At 40.9% G+C, this 24,173-nt stretch overlaps 1 protein-coding gene across 1 annotated transcript in view; it reads left to right on the forward strand.

Moving 5' to 3' along the window:
* Positions 1 to 24,173, forward strand: part of cntnap2a (contactin associated protein 2a) — a 1,327,865-nt gene that overhangs the window by 1,240,690 nt on the left and 63,002 nt on the right. The window contains 1 exon segment of the mRNA XM_052015905.1: positions 4,322 to 4,415. Within this exon segment, the coding sequence (XP_051871865.1) occupies positions 4,322 to 4,415 (94 nt within the window).

Here is a 24,173-nt window from a genome sequence, read left to right on the forward strand (position 1 = left end):
GAGTGGGCACCGTGGTCGGCATGGACTTGTTTGGCTAAAGGGCCTGTATCCGTGCCGTATTGTTCTATGACTCTAAGGTCACGTTTATTTTCCTCTCAGTTAATCATTTTCTTCCTTGCTTCCAATGCTGTGATTTTTTTTCTTACTCTGCTGTAGGAGAAACACCATATTCAATAAGTAATGTCTTTATCAAAAATGTTGGAAATATACAGCAAGTCAGGATGCATCTGTGGAGTTTTTCTCCACAGATGCTGCCTGATTTGCTAAGTATTTGCAGTTTTTTTTCTGTTTATAGTTCAATGTCTTCATAGTGGTTGCACACCAGTCGTAAAGTCTTAAGAGTTATACAGCATGACAACAGGCTCTTTGTCCCAACCCATCCATGCCGACCAAGGTGCATTGCTGAGCTAGTCCCATTTGCCCATATCCCTCTAGACCTTTCCTATCCATGTACCTATCCAAGTGGCTTTTCAACATTATAATCGTACCTGCCTCTACCACTTCTTCTGGCAACTCGTTTCATATACATACTACCCTCTGTGTGGAAAAACCTGCCCATCAGGTCCCCTTTAAATCCCCTGGGAAAAAAGACTGTGATCATCCACGTTATCTATGCCCCTTATAACGTCACCACTCAGCCTCCTTTGCTCCAGGGAAAACAGTTCCAGTCTATAACTCAAGACGTCCAGTCCTGCTTTAGAGAGGGTGCAGAGGAGTTTTACCAGGATGCTGCCTGGATGAGAGGGTATGTGCTATCAGAAGGAGCTGGACAAACTTGGGCTCTTTTCTCTGGAGCAGCAGAGGCCTAGGGGTGATCTGTTGGAAGTGTATAAAATTATGAGGGGCATAGATAGGGTGGATAAGCAATATCTTTTTCCCATTATTGAACAATCCAATACCAGAGGGCACGCATTTAAGGTGACGGGGGTAGTTTCAGAAGAGACGTGAGGGATAAGTTTTTTACTCAGAGAGTGGTGGATGCCTGGAATGCGTTTCCTGATAGGGTGGTGGAGGCAAACTCATTGGGGGCTTTTAAGAGGAGCTTGGATTAGCACATGAATGAGAGGAAAGTGGAGGGATATGGGCATTCTGTAGGTAGGAGGGATTAACTATGTCGGCACAACATTGTGGGCCGAAGGGCCTGTTCTGTGCTGTACTGTTCTGTGCTGTATGTAACATCCTTGTTAAGCTTTTCTGCACTTTCTCTGTTTAAATCACATCCTTCCTTTAGTATGACAACGAGAACTGCACACAATACTCCAGGTGTGGTATTGGTATTGGTTTATTATTGTCACTTGTACTGAGGTACAGTGAAAAGCTTGTCTTACAAACCAATCGTACAGGTCAATTCGTTACACAGTGAAGTTACATTGAGTCAGTACAGAGTGCATTGAGGTAGTAGAGGTAAGAACAATAACAGTACAGAGTAAAGTGTCATAACTACAGAGAAAGTGCAGTGTGATAAGGTGCGAGGTCACGACAAGGTAGATCATGAGTCATAGTCCATCTCATTGTATAAGGGAACTGTTCAATAGTCTTATCACAGTGGGGTAGAAGCTGTCCTTAAGTCTGGTGTACATGCCTTCGGGCTCTTGTATCTTCTACCCAATGGAAGAGAAGAGAGAATGTCCCGGGTGGGTGGGGTCTTTGATTATGCTGGCTGCTTCACCGAGACAGCGAGAGGTAAAGACAGAGTCCAAGGAGGGGAGGCTGGTGTCCGTAATGTGCTGAGCTGTGTCCACAACTCTCTGCAGCAGCTTGCGGTCCTGGGCAGAGCAGTTGCCGTACCAAGCCGTGATACATCCAGATAGGATGCTTTCTATGGTGCATCGGTAAAAGTTGGTGAGAGTCAAAGCGGACAAATCAAATTTCTTTAGCCTCCTGAGGAAGTAGAGGCACTGGTGAGCTTTCTTGGCTGTAGCTTCTATGTGATTTGACCAGGACAGGCTGTTGGTGATGTTCTCTCCCAAGAACTTGAAGCTCTCGACCCTCTCAACTTCAGCACCACTGATGTAGACAGGTGCATGTACACCGCCCCCTTTCCTGAAGTCAATGACCAGCTCTTTTGTTTTGTTGACATTGAGGGCAAGATTGTTGTCATGACACCATTCCACTAAGCTCTCTATCTCCTTCCTGTACTCCGACTCATCGCTGTTTGAGATACGGCCTAGAATAGTGGTATCATCTGCAAACTTGTAGATGGAGTTAGAGTAGAATCTGGCCATACAGTCATGAGTGTATAGGGAGTAGAGTAGAGGGCTGAGGACGCAGCCTTGTGGGGCACCAGTGTTGAGAATAATCATGCCGGAGGTATTGCTGCCTATCCTCACTGATTGTGGTCTGTTCGTTAGAAAGTCAAGGATCCAGTTACAGAGGGAGGTGTTGAGTCCTAGGTCTTGGAGTTTGGTGACAAGCTTACTTGGGATTATTGTATTGAAGGCAGAGCTGTAGTCAATAAACAATAGTCTAATGTAGATGTCTTTACTGTCCAGATGCTCCAGAGGTGAGCGTGGGGCCAGGGAGATGGCATCCGCTGTAGATCTGTTTCAGCAATAGGTGAATTGCAATGGGTCCTGGTTGTCTGGTAGGCTAGAGTTGATGCATGCCGTGACCAACCTCTCAAAGCACTTCATGGTGGCAGATGTCAGAGCCACTGGTCGGTAGTCATTGAGGCATGTTACCTTGCTTTTCTTTGGTACCAGGATGATGGTGGTTTTCCTAAAATAGGTGGGAACCTGAGCTTGAAGCAGGGAGAGGTTAAATATGTCTGCAAGTACTTCTGCCAGCTGATCAGCACAAGATCTGAGCACACGGCCAGGGACACCATCTGGGCCAGGTGCTTTCCTTGTGTTCACTCTCCGAAAGACTGACCTTACGTCCTCCACTGTGATCACAGGTTCAGCTTCATTGGTGGCTGTCAGGGTGGATGGTGACAATCCACTTCCCTTCTGTTCAAAACACGCATAGAATGCGTTAAGTTCATCTGGAAGGGTTGCGCTGTTGTAATTATGCAGCCCGACTTCATCTTGTAGCCTGTTACGGCATGTAAGCCCTGCCATAACTGACGGCCAGTCAGGGACTCTATTTTGAGTCGGTATTGCCTCTTAGCATCCCTGATAGCTTTCCAAAGGTCATACCTCGATTGCCTGTACAGATCAGGATCACCAGATTTGTGTGCAGCGGTCCTCTCCTTCAGTAGGGAGTGGATCTCTCAGTTCGTCCATGGTTTTCTGTTTGGGAACACCCAGATTGTCTACTTTGGTACACAGTCCGCCACACACTTGCTGATAAAGTCTGTGATGGTGGTGTCTGTGTGGTCTCACCTACAACTCGTACATCCATAACATGACATCCCAATTCTTGTACTCTGCCCCAACTGATGAAGAAAAGTGTGCCATACACCTTCTTCACCACTCTGTCTAGATATGTACTTGTACCCCTTTGTTCTACTGCACTCGCCAGGGCGCTGCCATTCACTGCCTCAGGAATTGGAATGAGTTGCAAATGTAGAGGGAACCTGGTCTTTATTTTGCCAGGGTCAGTGTACAGAGGGAAGCCGCAAAGATTCAGCTGTTCAGTGGGTTAGGACCATCCTGCATTCTACAGGAATTTTTGATTAGTCTCCAGGACACTATCGAGAGCAATCATGAAAAAAAGCATGTGGGGAGTAAAGGAAACCATATGCTATTTTATTTCATTTATTTAAGTATTTTCACTTTTATAAAACTAGAAACTGAGTAACACTCAGGAATCAGCCTTCAAGATGATAAAATATCAAGGGTTTAGAATCAAGTTTTTATGAAATTAAGATCCAGATAAGCATGATCAAATTGAATAGTGGAACAGGCTTGGGTGTTTGAAATGCCCACTCCTGTTCCTGCAGAATTAACATGTTATTACAGGTTAAAGATACTTCCGCAGTCACAAAGACTAAACACAAAATACATCAATAATATTCCCAATATTTGAACACACTGTAATCCTCAGATCAAAAATCACACATTTGATTTCTGTTTCACAGAAAATAGACTGGAAGATTTTTTGTATAAATGGCTTGTAAAACTCCAACAGTTCTTCAACATCTTTCAACTCTGGGTTGTAATCTCCAGTTATTTTAGGTTTCTCATTCCATGCAATCAATGGAGCTAAATTTTAGAAGCAGATTTAGCATTATAAATATTGTAGATTTAGCACAAACAACAAATGTTATATTTAGCTGATTTGGAAAGCTATTGGTAATTTAAGTGATCAAATATAAAATAATATTTCAATTTTATATCATGCCTATTTTTTAAAAATATCTTTTTTATTCTTTGCTCAGCTGGACCATTATCCCCCAGTTCCTTATAGCCTTCCAGCAAGTTCAGATATCAAGTTTAATTCTCTGAAGACCCTGTTCCTGGGAAGAGTAGTGGGTAAGTATAAACAAATTTCAAAAAAACACAAGGTTTTAATATAACTATACTGCCCATTTTTAGGAGAGGTCAAAATAAGGCAATTCCACAGAATTTCTTTGATTTCTGTTGGTTTTTGTGTCCTGTCAGTAACTTGCATCAACATTTCCTAAGAATCAGATCAGCTTTTGCACAAATGTATAATCCATTATAAAATAAGAAATCAGTGTGAACATTCAAGTCCCAAGGAAAGAACAAACCACAATCTGTCTTCCTCCAATTCCCTTTTATTTTACTGATGTCATAAATTTAAGATTGGCTCATCATTTATGTACATCAAGCACAGTATATTAAAGAAAATGCCACCAATCTTTATGGTATAATATTTTAATAGCAGAAGCATTCAAAAATAAAGGAAATACAGTAAGAGAAAAAAGTTGAACTGTTTAGATAATTATTACTGCAGTATCCTAGAAATTGTGGTCTTGAGATAAACGGTTCTAGTGTAAAAGTAAGAAATTTAAGTTCACTGACCTTTTGCATGGGCCAAACTTGTGTTTATAGTGAATTGGAGTTTTGGTGGATGAAAATCAGGAGTGGTGCAAATAATCACTGAAATTTGCATGTAAGAATGTTTTACTATGAAATAGTAATTTGTAAATTCTTTTCAAGGAAACCAAATACCGTATATGAGGGGTGAGTACAACTAGTGACTGATACTCCAGCATAAATTAGCACTTGGAAACAAAGGTATATTTCTCCACTCAACAATATTAAAGCTGTATAGTAGAACACACTTATGAACAAACCACAGAAGATCAAATGGCTCACCAAGTCTATTGCAGTTCTTTGGTATAATTATTCAGTTATTCCTGCTCACCTTCTCTTGCCCCAAACCTATGTAAACTTGTTCCTTTCATGAAGTTATTTAATTTGCTTTTGAATGTTATTATTGAATGCATTTCACAACCCTTCACACTGAGTATTCCAGATCACAAAATCTCATTCACTACTACTCCCTGGACTCTAAGCAATTATATTCAAAGTGTTGGTGTCCCTTTCACACCATTAACTTTGATTTTGCCAGCCAGGTATTTTGTGAAATACAAATGTAAGTCCATGTACGCAGTGTCAACTACCTGCAATCAAGGTCTCAACTAAGTTAGTGAAATGTGATTTGCATTAAACAAACTAATGCTACCTTTCAATTGTTAGCCTACTCTTTTTCCAATGCCATTAAATTATGGCTCTGATTACTTTCTTTCCTTTTCACCAATATTACACTAATTGATTTGTAGTTGTCAGGTTTGACCCTTTCTTTTAAAAAAAATGGGATACAACAACTTCAGTTCTCTGGTGCAAACCTATTTTCCAAGGAGGAAAGGAAGATTGAGACTGTCTCCCCAATTTTGACTCCTACTTCCCATGATTAAACCAGGATGCTTCCCATCCAGACTGGGTGACTTCTCCACTTAGAACATCTCAAGGGACCAAAGACAAATTTCACTTTCTAACCTTGCTTTTGCAGTCATGTTGGGGGTGTGGCATCAACAGAGAAAGGGTCCTCAGAATAATAATGTCAGTTTTGGCAGGAGTTAAGAGAAGGGGGTTAACTCTGGTTTTGGCTTGGACTGAATTCAAAACTACATGAAATGCAACTGGTAATATACCAATAAAGCTGTGTGAGACTAATATTTTAAACCATCTGCTTCTGATTTAATGCTGATCAAAATTTATGAGATCAAAATACAGGTATGATTTCTAGCTCCAAGTATATAAAGAATATTATGATTCAACTTGTATTTAACTTAATGAGTGACTTATTTTTCTGCACTATGACACGGGAGATTAATCTGCTGATACAAAAGCATGCTCACTCACAGAATGAAAAGTGCATTTTCCATGCCAGATGAGATTTCTTTCCTTCCAAATCTGCATTAGCACAATGGGAATTTTTATTATTACCAGGATACAAGTATAAAAAATGCTTGATTGAATCAGAGAAACCAGGTCTCATATCCATTTTTCCATTGCTGACTTTGTGGGTTAGTGATTAATGAGCTATTCCTATTCATTGTGGCTGCTGCTCAGTGATGTAACAATGCCTGGGGATACAAAAGTTTCTGCTAATAAAAAAAAACATTTATTTGCCTTTTTGCACAGATTTATGCTTGCATTTTGAACTAAGCAACACAAACTGACAGTCCCAAACTCAATTTCTGGTTTGTAGTATGGAACAGGAGTGCCACACTTGGCCTCAACATCTTTGTGAGAGGAAGCTCAAGCTTGCATTGGTCAAAAATCATTTCATCAGTGTCTGATACATATGAAATGGTCACTGAAATAAGCATACAAATTAGGAACAGATATAGGCCACTTGGCCCCTCACACCTGCTTTGTCATTTAATAAGATCATGCTTGATATAACTGCACATTTTGATCTACCCATGGAAACCTTTCACATACTATTCCACCCTTTGAGGAAAAGACCTCTCTGGAGCTGATATATTCAAATCAGGAGTCCATCACTCTTCTGAACTCCAGCAGGTACAACCATAACCTATCCAGCCTTTCCTCATAAGACAACCCAGGCATCAAAGGACATTCCAGGTAACAGATTAGTAAACACTCAGTGAACTATTTCCAAATCATTATCATTCATTGATTAACAAGACCAATAAAACACAAAGTACTCCAGTTGTAGTCTCACCAATGCCCTTTAGAACTAAAACATAACCTCCCTGTTCTTATATATAATTCCCCAAGCAATAAATAATATAATTCTGTTAGCTTTCTTAATTAACCTGCCACACCTGAGTACTAGCCTTTTGCAAATAACCTACTAGAACACTCTGCCTCTCAGAATTGCAGTCTTTCACCATTTAGACTATATGCTTCTTTTTTCATTATTCCTGCAGAATGGTCCATTCCACATTTTTCCTTGTTATATTCCATATACCAGATCTTTCCCACTCATTTAACCTGTCTATATCCCTTTGTAGCCTCCATGTGTCCTCTCCACAACATACAGTATTTTTCCATCTATGTTAGTGTCATTCAGCAAATTCAGCAACCCTACCTTCAGTATCCAAAACATTGACATACATTTTAAAAAGCTGAGATTCTAGTGCCAATCCTTGTGGCACACCACTCATTACATCATGCCAACCTGAAAAACAGCCCATTTATGGCTTTCATTTCTTATTATCCAGACCAATATACTGTACTATCTCCAACACAATGAACTTTTATTTTCTACAATAACCATTGATGCAACCTCTTCTCAAAAAAAATGACTTCTGGAAATCATAGCACATCCACTGGTTCCCCTTGACCAACAACATGTTACCTCGTTCCTTTCACAAAACCATGTTGATTTTGCCTTATTTCCTAGAATTCTTCCAAATACCCTGCTGTATCATCCTATAAAGTACTGTATGGAAAACAGTTCCCATTGAAGTGTTATGACAGAGGGCCAAAACCTGGCAAAGTGTTGTTGAGCATTTTCTCAAGAGATCTGTGCTAGTTTACCTTTTTAAGCATGTGTCTCTTCTCAAACAGATAAACAAAGAATTTTGGTTTTATTCCCCCTTTCAAACATTTAGTTTATACAATGAGTGAAACGATTTTGTTTCAAGAATGTGATTTATGGAAATGTGTACAAGTGCTATGAATGTGGTGGTAATTCTTTAGTTGCTGCCTTCAGTTCTGTAGATTTTATTCATAGAATGACAGGCACAGACTAGTTGCAAAATGAGATTTGACAAAGAACACATTGGGAGGTAAAGATGACTGAACAGTTTGAATTGCGCTTGTCTCTTAAGTCCTTTTATATGATTTTTTTGATCCTTCCTCTGATTTAAAAAAAATCAATACCAAGCGCAGTAATTTCATTGCATTTTACAAGGAAGTTAACTAATCTATTGGGGTGATGTCGTATAGAAAGAGTGCCCTCTGCTGTTTATATGGTTGAACTACTTTGTCATGTGCTAATTTTTGGGAAAATTCGTGGAATATTGAACCACATGACATGCTTAGTTGAATTGTGAACTGTCGTGTTATTTTCATCTTAAAAAAATCACAGCTTCTGAGAATGCAGTGATGGTGAGTGGAGGGGACTTGGATGGGAGCAATAACAGAAGGATTGAGAGGATGAAGGTATTAATTCATGATGAGCAATTTTGTAAATTGTGAATGTGTCCAGGGAAAATAAGATTGAGAGGAAATATAATAGCTATTTTTATTAGACATATAAATAAATTCAGTAATATAACCATGACAAGCTGTTTCAACTTTTCCAGAACTGTAGAACAAGCAACAAGGTCACACATTAAGTCAGGATAGATCCAAACTTAAAGGTATTACTTCAATGACCAAGTGGGAAGAACTCCTTTGGAAATGATCACTTGATTCACTTGAATTCTTCAGATTTTTTCAAAGAGGCAAGCTGTATTTTGATAATGTAGTAAATTGAGACATTACAAATGATAACTATGGTATGCATGGGTAGCAAGTGGTGATTTTGGCTCCAAAATCTTCCCAGCACTTCTTTTTCTCTCATTTGGTATCTGGATATGTTTCTGAATGAATTCATGGATGGTTGTTATGATCAGTCAAATAGTTCATTTTAATTGTATAATTCATTCCAGGAACATATCTGGTGAACTAGATGAGCCTTGGTCTTATTATTAATCCAGATTCACCTATCCCATATTGTTTTTCCAAATTCAAAAGAAATCTTGCAAATTTTAAATTTTGTAAATTTATTCACACCTTTAACCACTAGTGGGCTTATAGTTTAACATAGTCAACTATTTGATGTGATTGATGTTATGATGTTGCAAGGGAAATGTAATCATTTTTCATTTTGAGAGTATTGGTGACTTCCTGCTGGGCTTATTAATCTTATCAGTCTTCTGAATACTGCTCTCCTGCAATGCAAGTCAAAAGCACCATGGGAAATACACTGATCACAGGACTGCTCAGAACATTAAGTTGCATCTTTTTTGACTAGACACAATTAATTACATCAGCTAGAAAATGTAAGATATTAAGTCTGAAGGGTAAAGAATTCCAGTTTTGCGATCATGACCTGAGACCATGCAATTTTTCTTTCCTCAAAATTATATAAATCTTAAATATCAAGCAACAATCTTTAATTTGCTGGGTGATACAAATGTTTGTTCAAATATTATGTGGCAACAGTATTTTTTGATTATAGCTGTCAAAGCCAACAGAAATGTTATAGAGACATGGCTGAATAAAATTTTAACAGATTCCCTCTAAAATATGAAAATGCCAATTTGTAAGGATTACATTATCCAAAATAATGCTGAAAAACTAAAATCTTAAACTCACATCCAATAATGACTGCATTTTACAATTTACTTTCATCACTATCATCATTTTCTTGAAGTTCAGAATGTTCATTGATTACTCCATTTAATGCAGATTCCACTAAAGATTATATATATATACATATATATATATATATATATATATATACACACGCATATATACATACACATGTATATACATACATAGAATATATTTATATATATATATATATATATATATACATACATACACATATATACACACACACACACACACACATATATACACACACGTATATACACACACACACACACACATATATATACACACACACACATATATTTGTATATATACACACACATATAAATATATATAAATAAATAAAGTTTGGGCACCCCTGGTCAAAATTTCTGTTACTGTGAATAGCTAAGCAAGTAAAAGATGACCTGATTTCCAAAAGGCATAAAGTTAAAGATGACACATTTCTTTAATATTTTAAGCAAGATTACTTTTTTATTTCCATCTTTTACAGTTTCAAAATAACAAAAAAGGAAAACGTCCCGAAGCAAAAGTTTGGGCACCCTACATGGTCAGTACTTAGTAACACCTCCTTTGGCAAGTATCACAGCTTGTAAACGTTTTCTGTAGCCAACTAAGAGTCTTTCAATTCTTGTTTAGGGGATTTTCGCCCATTCTTCCTCGCAAAACGCTTCTGTGAGATTCTTGGGCCGTCTTGCATGCACTGCTCTTTTGAGGTCTATCCACAGATTTTCAATGATGTTTAGGTCGGGGGACTGTGAGGGCCATGGCAAAACCTTCAGCTTGTGCCTCTTGAGGTAGGCCATTGTGGATTTTGAGGTGTGTTTAGGATCGTTATCCCGTAGTGGAAGCCATCCTCTTTTCATCTTCAGCTTTTTTGCAGACAGTCTGATGTTTGCTTCCAGAATTTGCTGGTATTTAATTGAATTCATTCTTCCCTCTACCAGTGAAATGTTCCCCGTGCCACTGGCTGCAACACAAGCCCCCATGCTTAACAGTTGGAGAGGTGTTCTTTTCATGAAATACTGCACCCTTTTTTCTCCAAACATACCTTTGCTCCTTGCAGCCAAAAAGTTCTATTTTAACTTCATCAGTCCACAGGACTTGTTTCCAAAATGCATCAGGCTTGTTTAGATGTTCCTTTGCAAACTTCTGATGCTGAATTTTGTGGTGAGGATGCAGGAAAGGTTTTCTTCTGATGACTCTTCCATGAAGGTCATATTTGTGCAGGTGTCGCTGCACAGTAGAACAGTGCACCACCACTCCACAGTCTGCTAAATCTTCCTGAAGGTCTTTTGCAGTCAAATGGGGGTTTTGATTTGCCTTTCTAGCAATCCTACGAGCAGTTCTCTCTGAAAGTCTTCTTGGTCTTCCAGACTCAACTTGACCTCCACTGTTCCTTTTAACTGCCATTTCTTAATTACATTATGAACTGAGGAAACGGCTACCTGAAAACCCTTTGCTATCTTCTTATAGCCTTCTCCTGCTTTGTGGGCATCATTTATTTTAATTTTCAGAGTGCTAGGCAGCTGCTTAGAGGAGCCCATGGCTGCTGATTGTTGGGAGAAGGTATTTATAAAGCTTTGAAATTTGCATCACCTGGCCTTTCCTAACAATGACTGTGAACAAGCCATAGCCCTAACAAGCTAATGAAGGTCTGAGACCTTGGTAAAAGTTATCTGAGAGTTCAAGTCTCTTGGGGTGCCCAAACTTTTGCATGGTGCTCCTTTCCTTTTTTCACTCTACAATTGTACAAAACAAAAATAATGCACTAATCTTGCTTAAAAAGTTGAAAAGAATGTTTCATCTTTAACTTTATGACTTTTGGAGATGAGTTCATCTTCTACTCACTTAACTATTCACAGTAACAGAAATTTTGACCGGGGTGCCCTAACTTTCTAACTTTTGCATGCCACTGTATGTGTGTGTGTGTGTGTGTATATATATATATATATATATATATACTACCCTATCTATGTCTCTCAATTTTAAAAACTTCTCTCAGGTCTCCCCTCAGCCCCGATATATATATTTATCTCTCTCTCTCTCTCTCTCTCTCTCTCTCTCTCTATATATATATATGTATATATATATATATAAATATATATATAAATATAAACATATAAACACACACACACACTTTTCCTTTCAATACATAGATTATTGTAAATTCAATGTAAAATTATGTGTTCGTAAAATTAATTATTGTTTTTCTACAACTTACTCTGGGAAGCAGCAGATATGATTAATTAGCTTGTGTTTTGTAAAGCATCAGAAATATAGCTACAGATGAGGAAAGGCCATTCACCTCATCCAACCACCAGTCCCAAGGAAACTACAAGACTTCCATCATAGCATCCAACTGCACCTTGAATAATTTCAGAGCTTTTCTTTCTCATTACCCTTGCTACAAATTGAGGGACAACTCTTATTGTGAATCAATGCTTCCTGGCATTAGGTCTGAATGAACATACGGTCATTTGATGACCGTATGTTCATTCTAACCTAATAAACATTAGTTCTGAATGTACGGCACTGGACAGGCTATTTGGGCCACGATGTGCCGATCTTGATGCAGATTCATACTAATTTGTCCTTCTCCTGTTTATCATCCATATCCCTCCATTCCTTTCATATTCATGTGTCTATCCAAAAGCATCTTAAACTTCACCAAACTGCCTGATTCCACTACTACCCCTGGTAACCCATTCCTGGCATCTACCACTCTCTGCATAAAAGAACTTCCCCCTCTAACCTTAAAAGCATGTCCTCTGGTGTTTGACATTTCTGCCCTGGGGAACAGATTGTGACTGATGACCCTATCTATGTCTCTCAATTTTAAAAACTTCTCTCAGTTCTCCCCTCAGCCCCGATGCTCTAAGGAGAACAATTCAAGTTTGCCTAACCTGTCCTTATAGCTCATGCCCTCTAATCCAGGCAGCATCCAGGTAAACCTCTTCTGAATCTTTTCTACAATCTCCACAGCCTTCCTATACGGGGGTGACCAGAACTGCACACAATACTCCAAGTGTGGTCTGACTAAAGTTTTATATAGCTGCAGCGTGACTTCCTTACTCTTATACTCTACACCCCAAGCAATGAAGGCAAGTATTCCATACATCTTCTTCACCACCTGTCCACATGCCTAGCCACTTTCAGTGAACTATGGACCTGGACCCCAAGATTCCTCTGCACCTCAATGTTAATATTACCTCATTATTCCTTTTTTTTGCACGATTTATTTTGTAATTTATAGTAATTTTATGTCTTTGCACTGTACTACTACAAAACAAATTTCATATCATTCAAAACGGTGATGATAAACCTGATCCTGATCTATACTTTCTCCTTTCATTTGTCCTCCCAAAGTGCAACACCTCACACTTGCCCGGATTAAACTTCATCTGCCAATTCTCTGCCCATACTGTATTCCTGCTGTATTCTTTGATAGTCCTTCGCACTGTGCACAACTCCACCAATCTTGGTGTCATTTGCAAATTTGCTAATCCATCTACATTTTCATCCAAATCTTTGATATATGTAATCAGAGGTCCCCGCACCGATCCTTGCAGAACACCACTGGTCACGGACCTCCAGCCAGAATAACAGCCACCCACCCCTACTCTGTCTTCAATGGACCACCCAGTTCTGAATCCAAACTTGTAATTCACCCTGGATCCCATGTATCTTTATCTTCTGAATCAACCTACCACAGGGGACGTGTTCAAATGCCCTACTAAACTGCATGTAGATAACGTCCACTGCCTTACCCTCATCAAGCACCTTCGTCACCTCCTCAAAAAAAACAATCAAGTTTGTAAGACACAACCTGCCCCTCAAGGCCATGCTGACTGTCCCTAAGCAGGCCATGCCTTTCCAAATGTGCATACATTCTATCCCTCAGTATCCTCTCCAATAGCTTCCCTACCACTGACATGAGGCTCACTGGCCTATAATTACCTGGATCATCCCTACTTGAACAAAGGCACAACATTTGCTATTCTTCAGTCCTCTGGGACCTCACCTGTTGCTAGTGAGTACACAAAGATCCTTGTCAAAGCCCCAGCAATCTCTTCACTTGCTTCTTTCAATATTCTGGGATATATGCCATCAGGCCCTGGGAACTTATCCACCTAAAGCTTTTCAGAAGACCCAGCATTACCTCCTCAAGCTCAAAATGTCCCAGCACATTAGCATCCCCCACTCTGTTTTCCCTTTCATCCAATTTCTTACCAACAAAGTACTCATTTCGTACCTCAGCCACTTGCTCTGACTCCAAGCACAAACTCCATCCTTTGTCCTTGAGTGGACCTACCCTCTCCTTAGTCATCCTCTTTTTCTTAATACAAGTACAAAATGCCTTGGGATTATCCTTGACCCTCCTTGCCAAGGACATTTCATGGCCTCTTTTGGCCTTCCTAGTCACCTGATTGAGCACTTTCCTATTATCTTTATTTTTCATGAGGGCCCAGTCAGATTTTAGCTTCCTAAACATTAGGTATGCCTTCTTTTTCTTCCTGGCTAAATTTAGGACTTCTCGGGTCATCCAAGGTTCCCTTACCTTACCATCCTTGTCCTTATCGGAACATGCCGATCCTGAACTCTGATTAGCTAGCTTTAAAACAGCTCCCACATGTAAAACATGGATTTGTCCAACAGCAGCTGCTCCAATCAGCACCCCTTAGCTCCTGTCTTATCCTGTCATAATTTGTCCTTCCTCAATTTAGTACCTTCCCACAAAATCCAATTTTGTCCTTGCTCATAATTATTTTAAAACATAATGAGTTGTGGTCACTATTCCCAAAATGTTCACCCACTATCAGGTCCATCACCAGGCCTGGCTCATTTCCCAAAACCAGGTCCAGTATGTTCGCTCCTCTAGTTGGACTCCCCACATCCTGTTTCAAAAACTCCTCTTGGATGCACTGAAGAAATCCCGCCCCATCTCAGCTTCTTGTATTAAGGAAGTTCCAATCAATCCTGGGGAAGTTAAAGTCCCCCACTATGACAACCCTGTTGTTTCTGCACCTTTCCATAATCTGTCTACATATCTGTTCCTCCACCTCTCGGTGGCTATTGGAGGGCCTATAGTGTAATCCCATCAATGTAATTGCAACTGTCCTATTTCTGAGCTCCACCTAAATTGCCCCTGTGGATGAGCCCTCCAGTATGTTCTCTGAGTACTGCTGTGACATTCTCCCTTATCAGTATACAACCCTCCACCTCTTTTACCCCCCTCTCCATCATATCTAAAACAACAAAACTCAGGAACATCGAGCAGCCAGTCTTGTCCCTCACACATCCAGGTCTCTGTAATGGCAAAATCATAATTCCATGTACTGGTCCAGGCTCTAAGTTCATCCTCCTTACCCATAATAACCTTGCATTAAAATAAACACACTTTAGCCCATCAGTCCCACCGTGTTTTTTAGCCTGTCCCTTGCTGTACTTCCTTTCAATCTTACTTGTCAAACCATCTTTCTTGCCCTCAACCCTACCACCTGTTGCCCTGCTGTTATGGTTCCCATCCCCCTGCCACTCCAGTTTAAACCCTCCAGAGCATCACTAGCAAATCTCCCAGCGAGGATATTGATTCCCCTCCAGTTCAGATGCAAACTGTCTTGTGTGTAAAGCTCCCACATGCCCTGGAAGAGAGCCCAAAGATCCATAAATCTGAAGCCCTCCTTCCTGCACCAGCTCCTTAGCCACATATTGAACTGCACTGTGTATCTATTTCTCAGCTCACTAGCATGGTAATAATCCTAAGATTACAACCCTGGACGGCCTGCTTTTTAAACTTTCTACCTAGCTCCCTAAAATCATTTTGCAGGACCTCATCCCTGCTCCTGCCGATGTGGACCACAACCTCTGGCTGCTCACCCTCCTTTCTCAGCATGTCCTGTACCCACTGCGAGACATCATTGACCCTGGCACCAGGGAGGCAACACACCATCCTGGAGTCTCAATTGCAGCCACAGAAATGCCTGTCACAGAATACCCCTTACTATCAAGTCCCCTATCACTATCGCCCTGCCCGACCACCCTTCCCTTCTTTGTCTCAGAGCCAGACACAGTGCCACTGACCCAGCCACTGGGGCTGGCCTCTGAAAGATCATTTCCTCCCCCCCCAACCCACAGTATCCAAAGGGGTATACCTGTTAGCGAGGGGAATGGCCACAGAAGAACCCTATTCCGTCTGCCTACTCCCCTTACTGGTGGTCACCCATCTATCTGTAGCCTGCACCTGGGGTATGACCACCTCACTAAAACTCTTATCTATGATATCCTCAGAATCCCAGGTGATCCCAAGTACATCCAACTCCAGCTCCAGTTCCTTGACCCAGTCCGTCAGGAGCTGCAGCTGGGTGCGCTTCCCACAGACCTGGTCATCAGGGAGACCATGAGGTTCCCTGGCTTCCCACACCTTGCAGGAGGAGCATTCCACTGCCATGACTGCCACTTTATCTACACAGGCCTCCGCCCTCCACCCTCCGCCCTCCGCCCTTCTACACTGACCCACTCTCACAAATGGCTGCTCCAAAATAGCCCTTCTGTTTGACTCCACCTTCCTTTTTATTGGCAAAAGTGTTTGGCAACTCAGCCGATCAGAAACAACTTTTTAAAAGCTGCTAGCTCCTCCCCTCTGCTGCTCTGGCTGCTGCAACTGGAGAAAACAAGCTGTCAACTGAATAAGAGAGAGAAAAACAAAGGACTGCAGTTGCTGGAATCTAGATGAAAAAAAAACAAGATACTGGAGGAACTCAGCAGGCCAGGCAGCATCTGTGGAGAAAAGCAGATGGTCAACGTTTCGGGGGTCGTGACCCAAATCGTTGGCCATCTGTTTTTCTCCATGAATGCTGCCTGGCCTGCTGAGTTCCTCCAGCATCTTGTTGTTCTCTCAACTGAATAAATTGGCCATTGTAACTTGAGTTAATGCACTTAATCATGCTTTTCTATTCCACTGAGTTCTTTCTGCAACACAGAAGGAGGGCATTCAACCCAGCAGAGCACACCCATCAGTCCCAATCCCATTCCCCACCCCCATTTCCCTGTACGTTTTTCACTCTGACATGCCTGCCTGACATGTCCCTTTGATTCTTTTGCCATGATTCTCAAATGAGGAGTAAATTACAGTTGCCAACTAACCTAGCAGCATGCCTTTGAGAGGTGAGAGGAAGTTGGAGGACCTGGGGGAAACCCAAACAACAATAGAGAGAAGAAAAACAGAAAATGCTGGAAATACTCAGCAGGTCAGGCCCCATCTGTGGGAAGAGAAACAGAGTGAACATTTCAGGTTGCAGATTTTTCATTAGAGCCACAACCATAGGGGGAATGTGCCGCCTCCACAAGACAGAATCCTGAGTCAGAATCTAACCCAGGTCTGTGAGCCAGCGGTGTTAACCCTGAACCATTGAGTCACCTTTGCTTTCTAATAGCTTTTCTTAATCAGCTCAATCCAAAATCCTTCATCGAGACTGGGAAAGAGAGGGGAAAAAAATTAGTTTCAATTGCGGAGAAGTTGGGGGAGGAATAGGTAGACAAAAGGGAATATTTCTGATAAAGTGAGACCAAAGAAGTAAATGTGACAGTTATAGACATGTCCCACAGAAACAAATTAGATATGAACTTTGAAAGCTGAGGTCATAAAATTGGACCAGACTTTACCATTATTTCCTGCCCTATAGGTAGTGATTTTTTTTTCACAAGTTGCGAGGCAGCTTCATGTGCTTTATGCCTTTTGTTTTCAACTTGCCAAGTAGCACAAGTTTTCATCTAAATATATCGCATTAAAGTTATCCTTTTGTTCAATTTGTTCAAGGGAACTATATTTATTCATTGGTGTGAGGAGTATTGTCAAGTCTGCAAAGAGTATTGTGGCTAATCTTGAACTTGGAACCTCCCATTATCACTTCAGGCAGATCCTTTGGTTAGCATAAAAGAGAGAAGGACTCTAGCCATGAGGGCATGGCCAGTATGAGTCTTCAGAGAGCAGATGCCATTTGTGGACATGATAAAGGAACTATACCTTAAGAGAGTCAGCTTTCCAAGGGAGTGATCAAAATTTGTCTCATGCTTCAACCACAGCTATAGCCATAAGCGGACCACTCTGCCTTTGGCTGTAAAGGTGACAAATCGTCTGCTATTGTTTAGATTCAGATTCCTTCCTGGTAGATGCTGGTGTCATTGGCACTTGTGCTTTTGGGAAGTGACAGAAGCTTTCTAATCATGGAAAGGAGATTCTTTGACTTCAGAGACAGCAAACACCCAAGCAAGTGCAGGAGTTTGTCAACATTCCAGGCTTCTCGAACATAAAATTCAGAAAATGTTATAATCATTCTTCTTCATTGGATCATTTCCCGTGATGTCACGTATTGTCGTTGTACGTTATTTGTTCTAAAATAGCACATTTCCTGGTTGGTTTATACTGCTACCTCCCTTTGGATAAGTTCCCTAGAATGAGAGTGCTGATTTAATCAGCTCTAAAAGCGCCCGAAATGTTGACCTTGTGTCTCACTCACGCACTCCAGTTATGTACTGCACTCTCATTGGCTGAGTGCCAAGGACATAATATACTCCCACTGGCCAAGCGAATGTGAACAACATGGCCATTTTCATAAAGTATCAGAACACATTCAACAAGCTGGTAAAACTGGTAGTTGTGACAAATTTTCCTTTATTTCTAGTTTTTTTAGTAAAAATATTTACCCCCAGGCCAAGCACTATAATTAGATCAGTGCTCTTCAGGACAGCACCAAGTGGATTACAAGTGCATCCAAGGAAACTGTCATGAATATACTTCATAACTTTGTCATTGAGACAACCGTTGTCAATTTGATATGCCCAATCCATGTATAAATTAAAGCCATCTGAAATTATTGCAGTATCTTTTTAAAAGTCCCCATTACTTGTTGCAGCAAAAAGTTGCAAAAGCTGGTCATCCACACCAAAATAGTAAGTGCTAGAAGGATTTAGCAGGTCAGGCAGTATCCATTGAGTGAGACACAAGGTCAACGTTTCAGGCCAATGACCCTTCATAAAAACTGAAAAAGCGAGAAAATGAGCATTTTTTAAGTTGCAGAAATGGGGAGGAATGGAGAGACGAGAAGGAATCTCCATGATACAGTGCAGATCAAAGTTGTAAAGGTCATTGTTACTTTAAATTCTGGCAGTTAGAAACTAAAGAAAAAACTTAAAAGAACAAATTGAAACTGAAAAATCAATTGGAGAGAGAGAAATAAAAAATCTGGTTACCTGAAAGTGTTGAACTCCATATGGATCCTTAGAGCAGAGGAAGAGATGCTGTTCCTCAAGTTTATTTTAGGCACTGTTGGAAGAGTGTAGAAGGTCAAAGACATTATGAATTACAGTGACAAGTGAACGTAAGCTCAAGATGGCCCTTGCAGATTGAACTGAGCTGTTTTGCAAAGTCAAATTTGCATTTGGTTTCTCCAATATAGTGGAGACCACATCATGGAGACAGAATGCAGTACATTAAAATACACTTGGAACAATCATTTTGATCCCTGGATGGTGGGAAGAAAAGATGTAAAAGAGCAGGTTTTGCATCTCTCCTGGTTGCTTGGGAAAGTGCCATGAGAGGAGGAGTGATCAGTGAAAGAGGAGGGAAGAAAATCAAAGAGTTACAGAGGGATGCTAGAAAGGGAGAGGAAGCTGCATCGAGTGGTGAAATCCCATTGAAGAAGATTTTGAGGAGGATGATCCTTCAAATGTGGGGGCTGGTTGAGTGGAAGATGAAGCCAATGGGAACCTTACATGTATTTTAGCTTCAAGGAGAGGGGGTGAGAACAAATTGTGAGAAGAGTAGATGTGGTTGAGAGTCCTGTCAACTAGAGGAAGCCACTGTTAAATCATAGTAAATCATAGAAGTCTCAGCATCACAGCAGAAGCACAGAAGCTGACAGAAAGCAATGGACTGATGTCCATTATAAGTCTACAAACTCCTGCAGCTGGCTATGTTGACTGCATCTCCTACCACTCTGCTTCCTGTAAGGACTCCAGTTCACTCTCCCAGATGCTCCATGTCCATGTGACTAGTGGTGTGCTTCAGGGGTCGGTGCTAGACGCATTGTTGTTTGTCATCTATATCAATGATTTGGATGAGAATGTACAAGGCATGGTTAGTAAGTTTGCAGATGACACTAAAATAGGTGGTGTAGTGGACAATGAAGACGGTTATTAAAAATTACAGGGGGAACTTGATCAGATGAGTAAATGGACCAAGGAATGGCAAATGGAGTTTAATTCAGATAAGTGCAAGGTGCTGCATTTTGGAAAGTTAAATCCAGATAGGACTTTCACAGTGGACGGCAGGGCCCTGAGGAGTGTTGCAGAACAGAGGGACCTTGGAGTACAAGTACATGGTTCACTGAAAGTGGAGTCACAGGTAGACAGGGTGGTGAAGAAGGCTTTTGGCACACTGGCCTTCATAAGTCAGGGCATTGAGTATAAAAGTTGGGAGGACATGGTGCGGTTGTACAGGATGCTGGTGAGGCCGCACTTGGAGTATTGTGTTCAGTTTTGATCACCCTGCTGTGGGAAGGATGTTATTAAACTAGAAAGAGTGCAGAAAAGATTTACAAGGATGTTGCCAGAACTTGAGGGACTGAGTTATCGGAAAAGCTTGGACAGGCTACGCCTTTATTCCTTGGAGTGTAGGAGACTGAGAGGTGATCTTATAGAGGTGTATAAAATCCTGAGGGCCATCAGTAGGGTGAATGCACTCAGTCTTTTTGCCAGGGTTGGGGAATTAAGAACTAGAAGGCATAGGTTTAAGGTAAGAGGGGAAAGATTTAAGAGGAACTTGAGGGACAACTTTTTTTACACAAAGGGTAGTATGTATGTGGAAAAGAGCTGCCAGAGGAAGTGGTTGAGGCAAGTACAATAACAACTTTTAAAAGACAGTTGGGCAGGTACATGGATTGGAAAGGTTTAGAAGGTTATGAGCCAAAAGCTGGCAAATAGGAGTAGCTTGGATGGGGCATCTTGGTCAGCAGGGACCAGTTGGGCCGAAGGGCCTGTTTCCATGCTGTATACAGTAACTCTATGAACTCTATGTTCCAATGAAGAGGCTTTTCAGACCAGTGCCTTTGAGGCATTTTCCTCTCTCAGCTGGGACTGTTTTCTGTGGAGCAAAGGAGGCTGAGGGGTGACCTTACAGAGGTTTATAAGATCATGAGGGGCATAGATAAGGCAGATGGTCACAGTCTTTTTCCCAGGGCAGGGGAGTCTAAAACTAAAGGCCAAAGGTAAAGATTTAAAGGGAACCTTCGGGGCAGGTTTTTCACACAGTGTGGTGAAGGCAGGGTGGAACGAACTGCCAAAAGAAGTTTTAGAGGCGGGTACAATAACAACATTTAAAAGACATTTGGACAGGTACATGGATAGGAAAGGTTTAAAGGGATATGGGCCAACTGCAGACAAATGAGACCAGCTCAGGAAGGCAACTTGAACAGCATGTACAAGTTGGGCTGAAGGGCCTGTCTCCAGGTTGTATAGCTCTATGACTCTATGAGCTTCAGCGAGCAGTATCTGTTCACTTAAACTATGCTATAATCTGCCAATAAATGGATTCCATTTTACCCAGTCCTCAACTTGAATGGACCCTAATACCATGGTGCCGTGATCAGTTTGCTCATCCTCCCTGCATTCCTGCTCTCTTCCACACAAGTTTAAAGAACCCAGTACACATTGGAAAAATGCATGGAGGCACAAAGATGCATGAGTGGAAGCTCCTCCATCGCCACTGGTTCCATATACCTCCCTTGCACGAAGTAACAACCTCCAATGCACAGCCATTGACCAAATATACATTACTGCCCACTAAACAAAATTTCTCGGTAACATTCTTCTTCCCCGATGCACTAGTATCCAAAGGTCAGATTTCCATGAACTCTGAACTGAAGTTCCTCAAGCTGCAGACTTTTCCTGCAAATGTGAGGGTTAGAGATGTGGTTCCCTGGAGGGCTGGGGCTACTCAGTCACTGACCTGTTAAAAAAAATCCTTGCCTTTTGATGGCGGTTCCGTGGAGAACCTCCAGAGAGGAGCACTTTGCAGATCACCTCTGGCAAAAATTACTGTGCATTGCGGAGCAGAAGTCAGCAGCAAGCTGAAGGTCGGGTGTTGATGCTTCTGAAAGAAGTCGTTCACCTTAATTGAAAAGCAAGTGTAGTTAAGCTTTTCTTCATAACTACTTAAGATTAATGTTTCTATTAGTTAATATCATTCAAATGTTTTAAATACATTCATTATTTTGTTTAATCACTAGTCAATTTTTAAATCATTTGAATCTGCACCATTTTTAAATGCCTCTGATCATCAGAGGGATGTACACACAGAGTTCAAAAGGAGCTATCAAAAGGCTATTAGGCTGGTCCAGCAATGGGGCCTCATTATCTGTTGCCTAATTTCTATTTGCTGCTCACAGACCACTTTGCATCATGGGATATTGACGGCAGCAAGGCCTGAAGTTAGACTGGACCTGTGCAGCAGCAAGAAATGTGACTATAGGAATAGCTTGCAAGGCGAGCATGTCAGATCAATCATAATTCAGCCTAATGGGAAAATTCAAGGGAAAGAATTGATAGATTTTTAAGCATTGACCTAGTCAGGGGAGACGGGGAGTCACTATGGTAAAAAAAAGAAAAATATTAATTTTGCAGAGGCTGAGAAAAGTGGCTAGGGATTACAGCACAGGTGAACAGGATTCTTTAAAAAGATACATAAAGTATTGAGGATGAGAAACTATAGTAAAAGTTAGTTGTGAATAAATAAAATTAGAGAGATTCAAACAGAAGGTTGAAAGCAGAAGAACACAGAAAGCAGAGAATTTTTTGCAATCTATATATCCAAAACAGAGTATCAAAACAGACTGCATTTAACAAACCAGATATAAAAATACAGTAAAATTCCACTTATCTGATTGTCCCAAAATCCCAGATGATTGTTCGGCATCTTGCTTACTCATTAATGCCCTAAATTGTCATTATACACGGATCCGCATATTCACAAAGTCAGCTGTGGGAGTGTGGACTGGTTGTGCAGCCGGAGCCAGCATCTGAAGTGCTTGCTTGTTTCAGCTTGTCTGACAGGCTTAAGTATACAACCTGAAACTTACAAGATGAAACTCACCAGGTTCTATTTCCTACACTCCCTATAAGCTCACTGAGTTCACTGGAAATTTTATTACACTACTGTGTAACATGAAAAAAGAAAGTGAAATAGAAGTATAATAAGAGTAACATCCAGCAGTCTGGTAAATCATCGAGTCCAGAACCAAATCCCAAGGATTCTGGATTATTGGAGTTTTCCTGCATCATAGACCTTTTCCCTACATATTGTAAAAGAAAAGACGATTTGAAAAAACATGATACCAGGAAGGACTACTTAGCCTTTCAATCTGTTCCATACCCTGTTACAACCACTCCATTGATTAATTCTCCTGAGGGACTTGTCTCCCTGAACACAATCTCACTAAAATGAGCTCCAGCCTCCATTGTTCAAGTTAGACTTTCAGAGATATATCCTCACTTTGTCATTTTAACAGAAAGCATCATGGTCAAAAAACAATTAACATTTGGCACAACCTACAATCAATTCTTAATCACGTTTTTTTTAAAGAGGGAGAACTTACTTTATTCAGCAGAATGGGAGCTAAAATTGGATTTGCTAGTCTATTTCTAGCCACAGCAGATTTAAACCTGCTGTTATCGTCTATGCCTGAGCGAGGCAGGAATCTTGTTTATATGTGTTGGGTATTGCGATATATTTAGTACTTTGGTGATTAATTGGTTGGTAAAAATCTTTTGGGAAAGAAGCAAAGGTCCTAAAAGCTAATTATAAAACTTTAAAAATGTAGTAAATAAAGTAATGTAACATCCTAAGGTGCTCCACAGGAGCATTATTAAACACATTTTCATGCGGGGTTACACAAGGAGACACGATAAAACTCCGATAATCCACTATCTGTCTATTTTGAAATCCCAATTGTTCAGTATCTGGTTCAGCGGGCGCTGATTCGCATGCTGCCTTTCACTCACAAAGGCCCTGTTCTTATGCTTCCTTTCACACACTGAGGCCCAGGTTCCCAATCATCTTTCACTCACCAGGGGCCTGGCTTCTACTCTCCCTTCCACTAACTGAAACTCTCGTTTCCATATTCCCTTCAATTCACCATAACCCTTGTTCACACTCTTCCACGCACTGGAGCCTCAGTTCACGCACCTTCCTCGCACGCACTGGAGCCCTGGTTCTCATTCGAGAGCAACTGCAAATGGTGAAATGATACACACAGGGATGAACAAAAGCTTGGAATTAGTGGAGTACAGATATTCAGAGGGCTGAATGAGATTTCAGAAGTAGGAAGGGTGTGAAGCCTTGCATGA

The sequence above is a fragment of the Pristis pectinata genome, chromosome 5 (genome assembly GCF_009764475.1).
Source record: "Pristis pectinata isolate sPriPec2 chromosome 5, sPriPec2.1.pri, whole genome shotgun sequence".
Lineage (NCBI taxonomy): Eukaryota > Metazoa > Chordata > Chondrichthyes > Rhinopristiformes > Pristidae > Pristis > Pristis pectinata.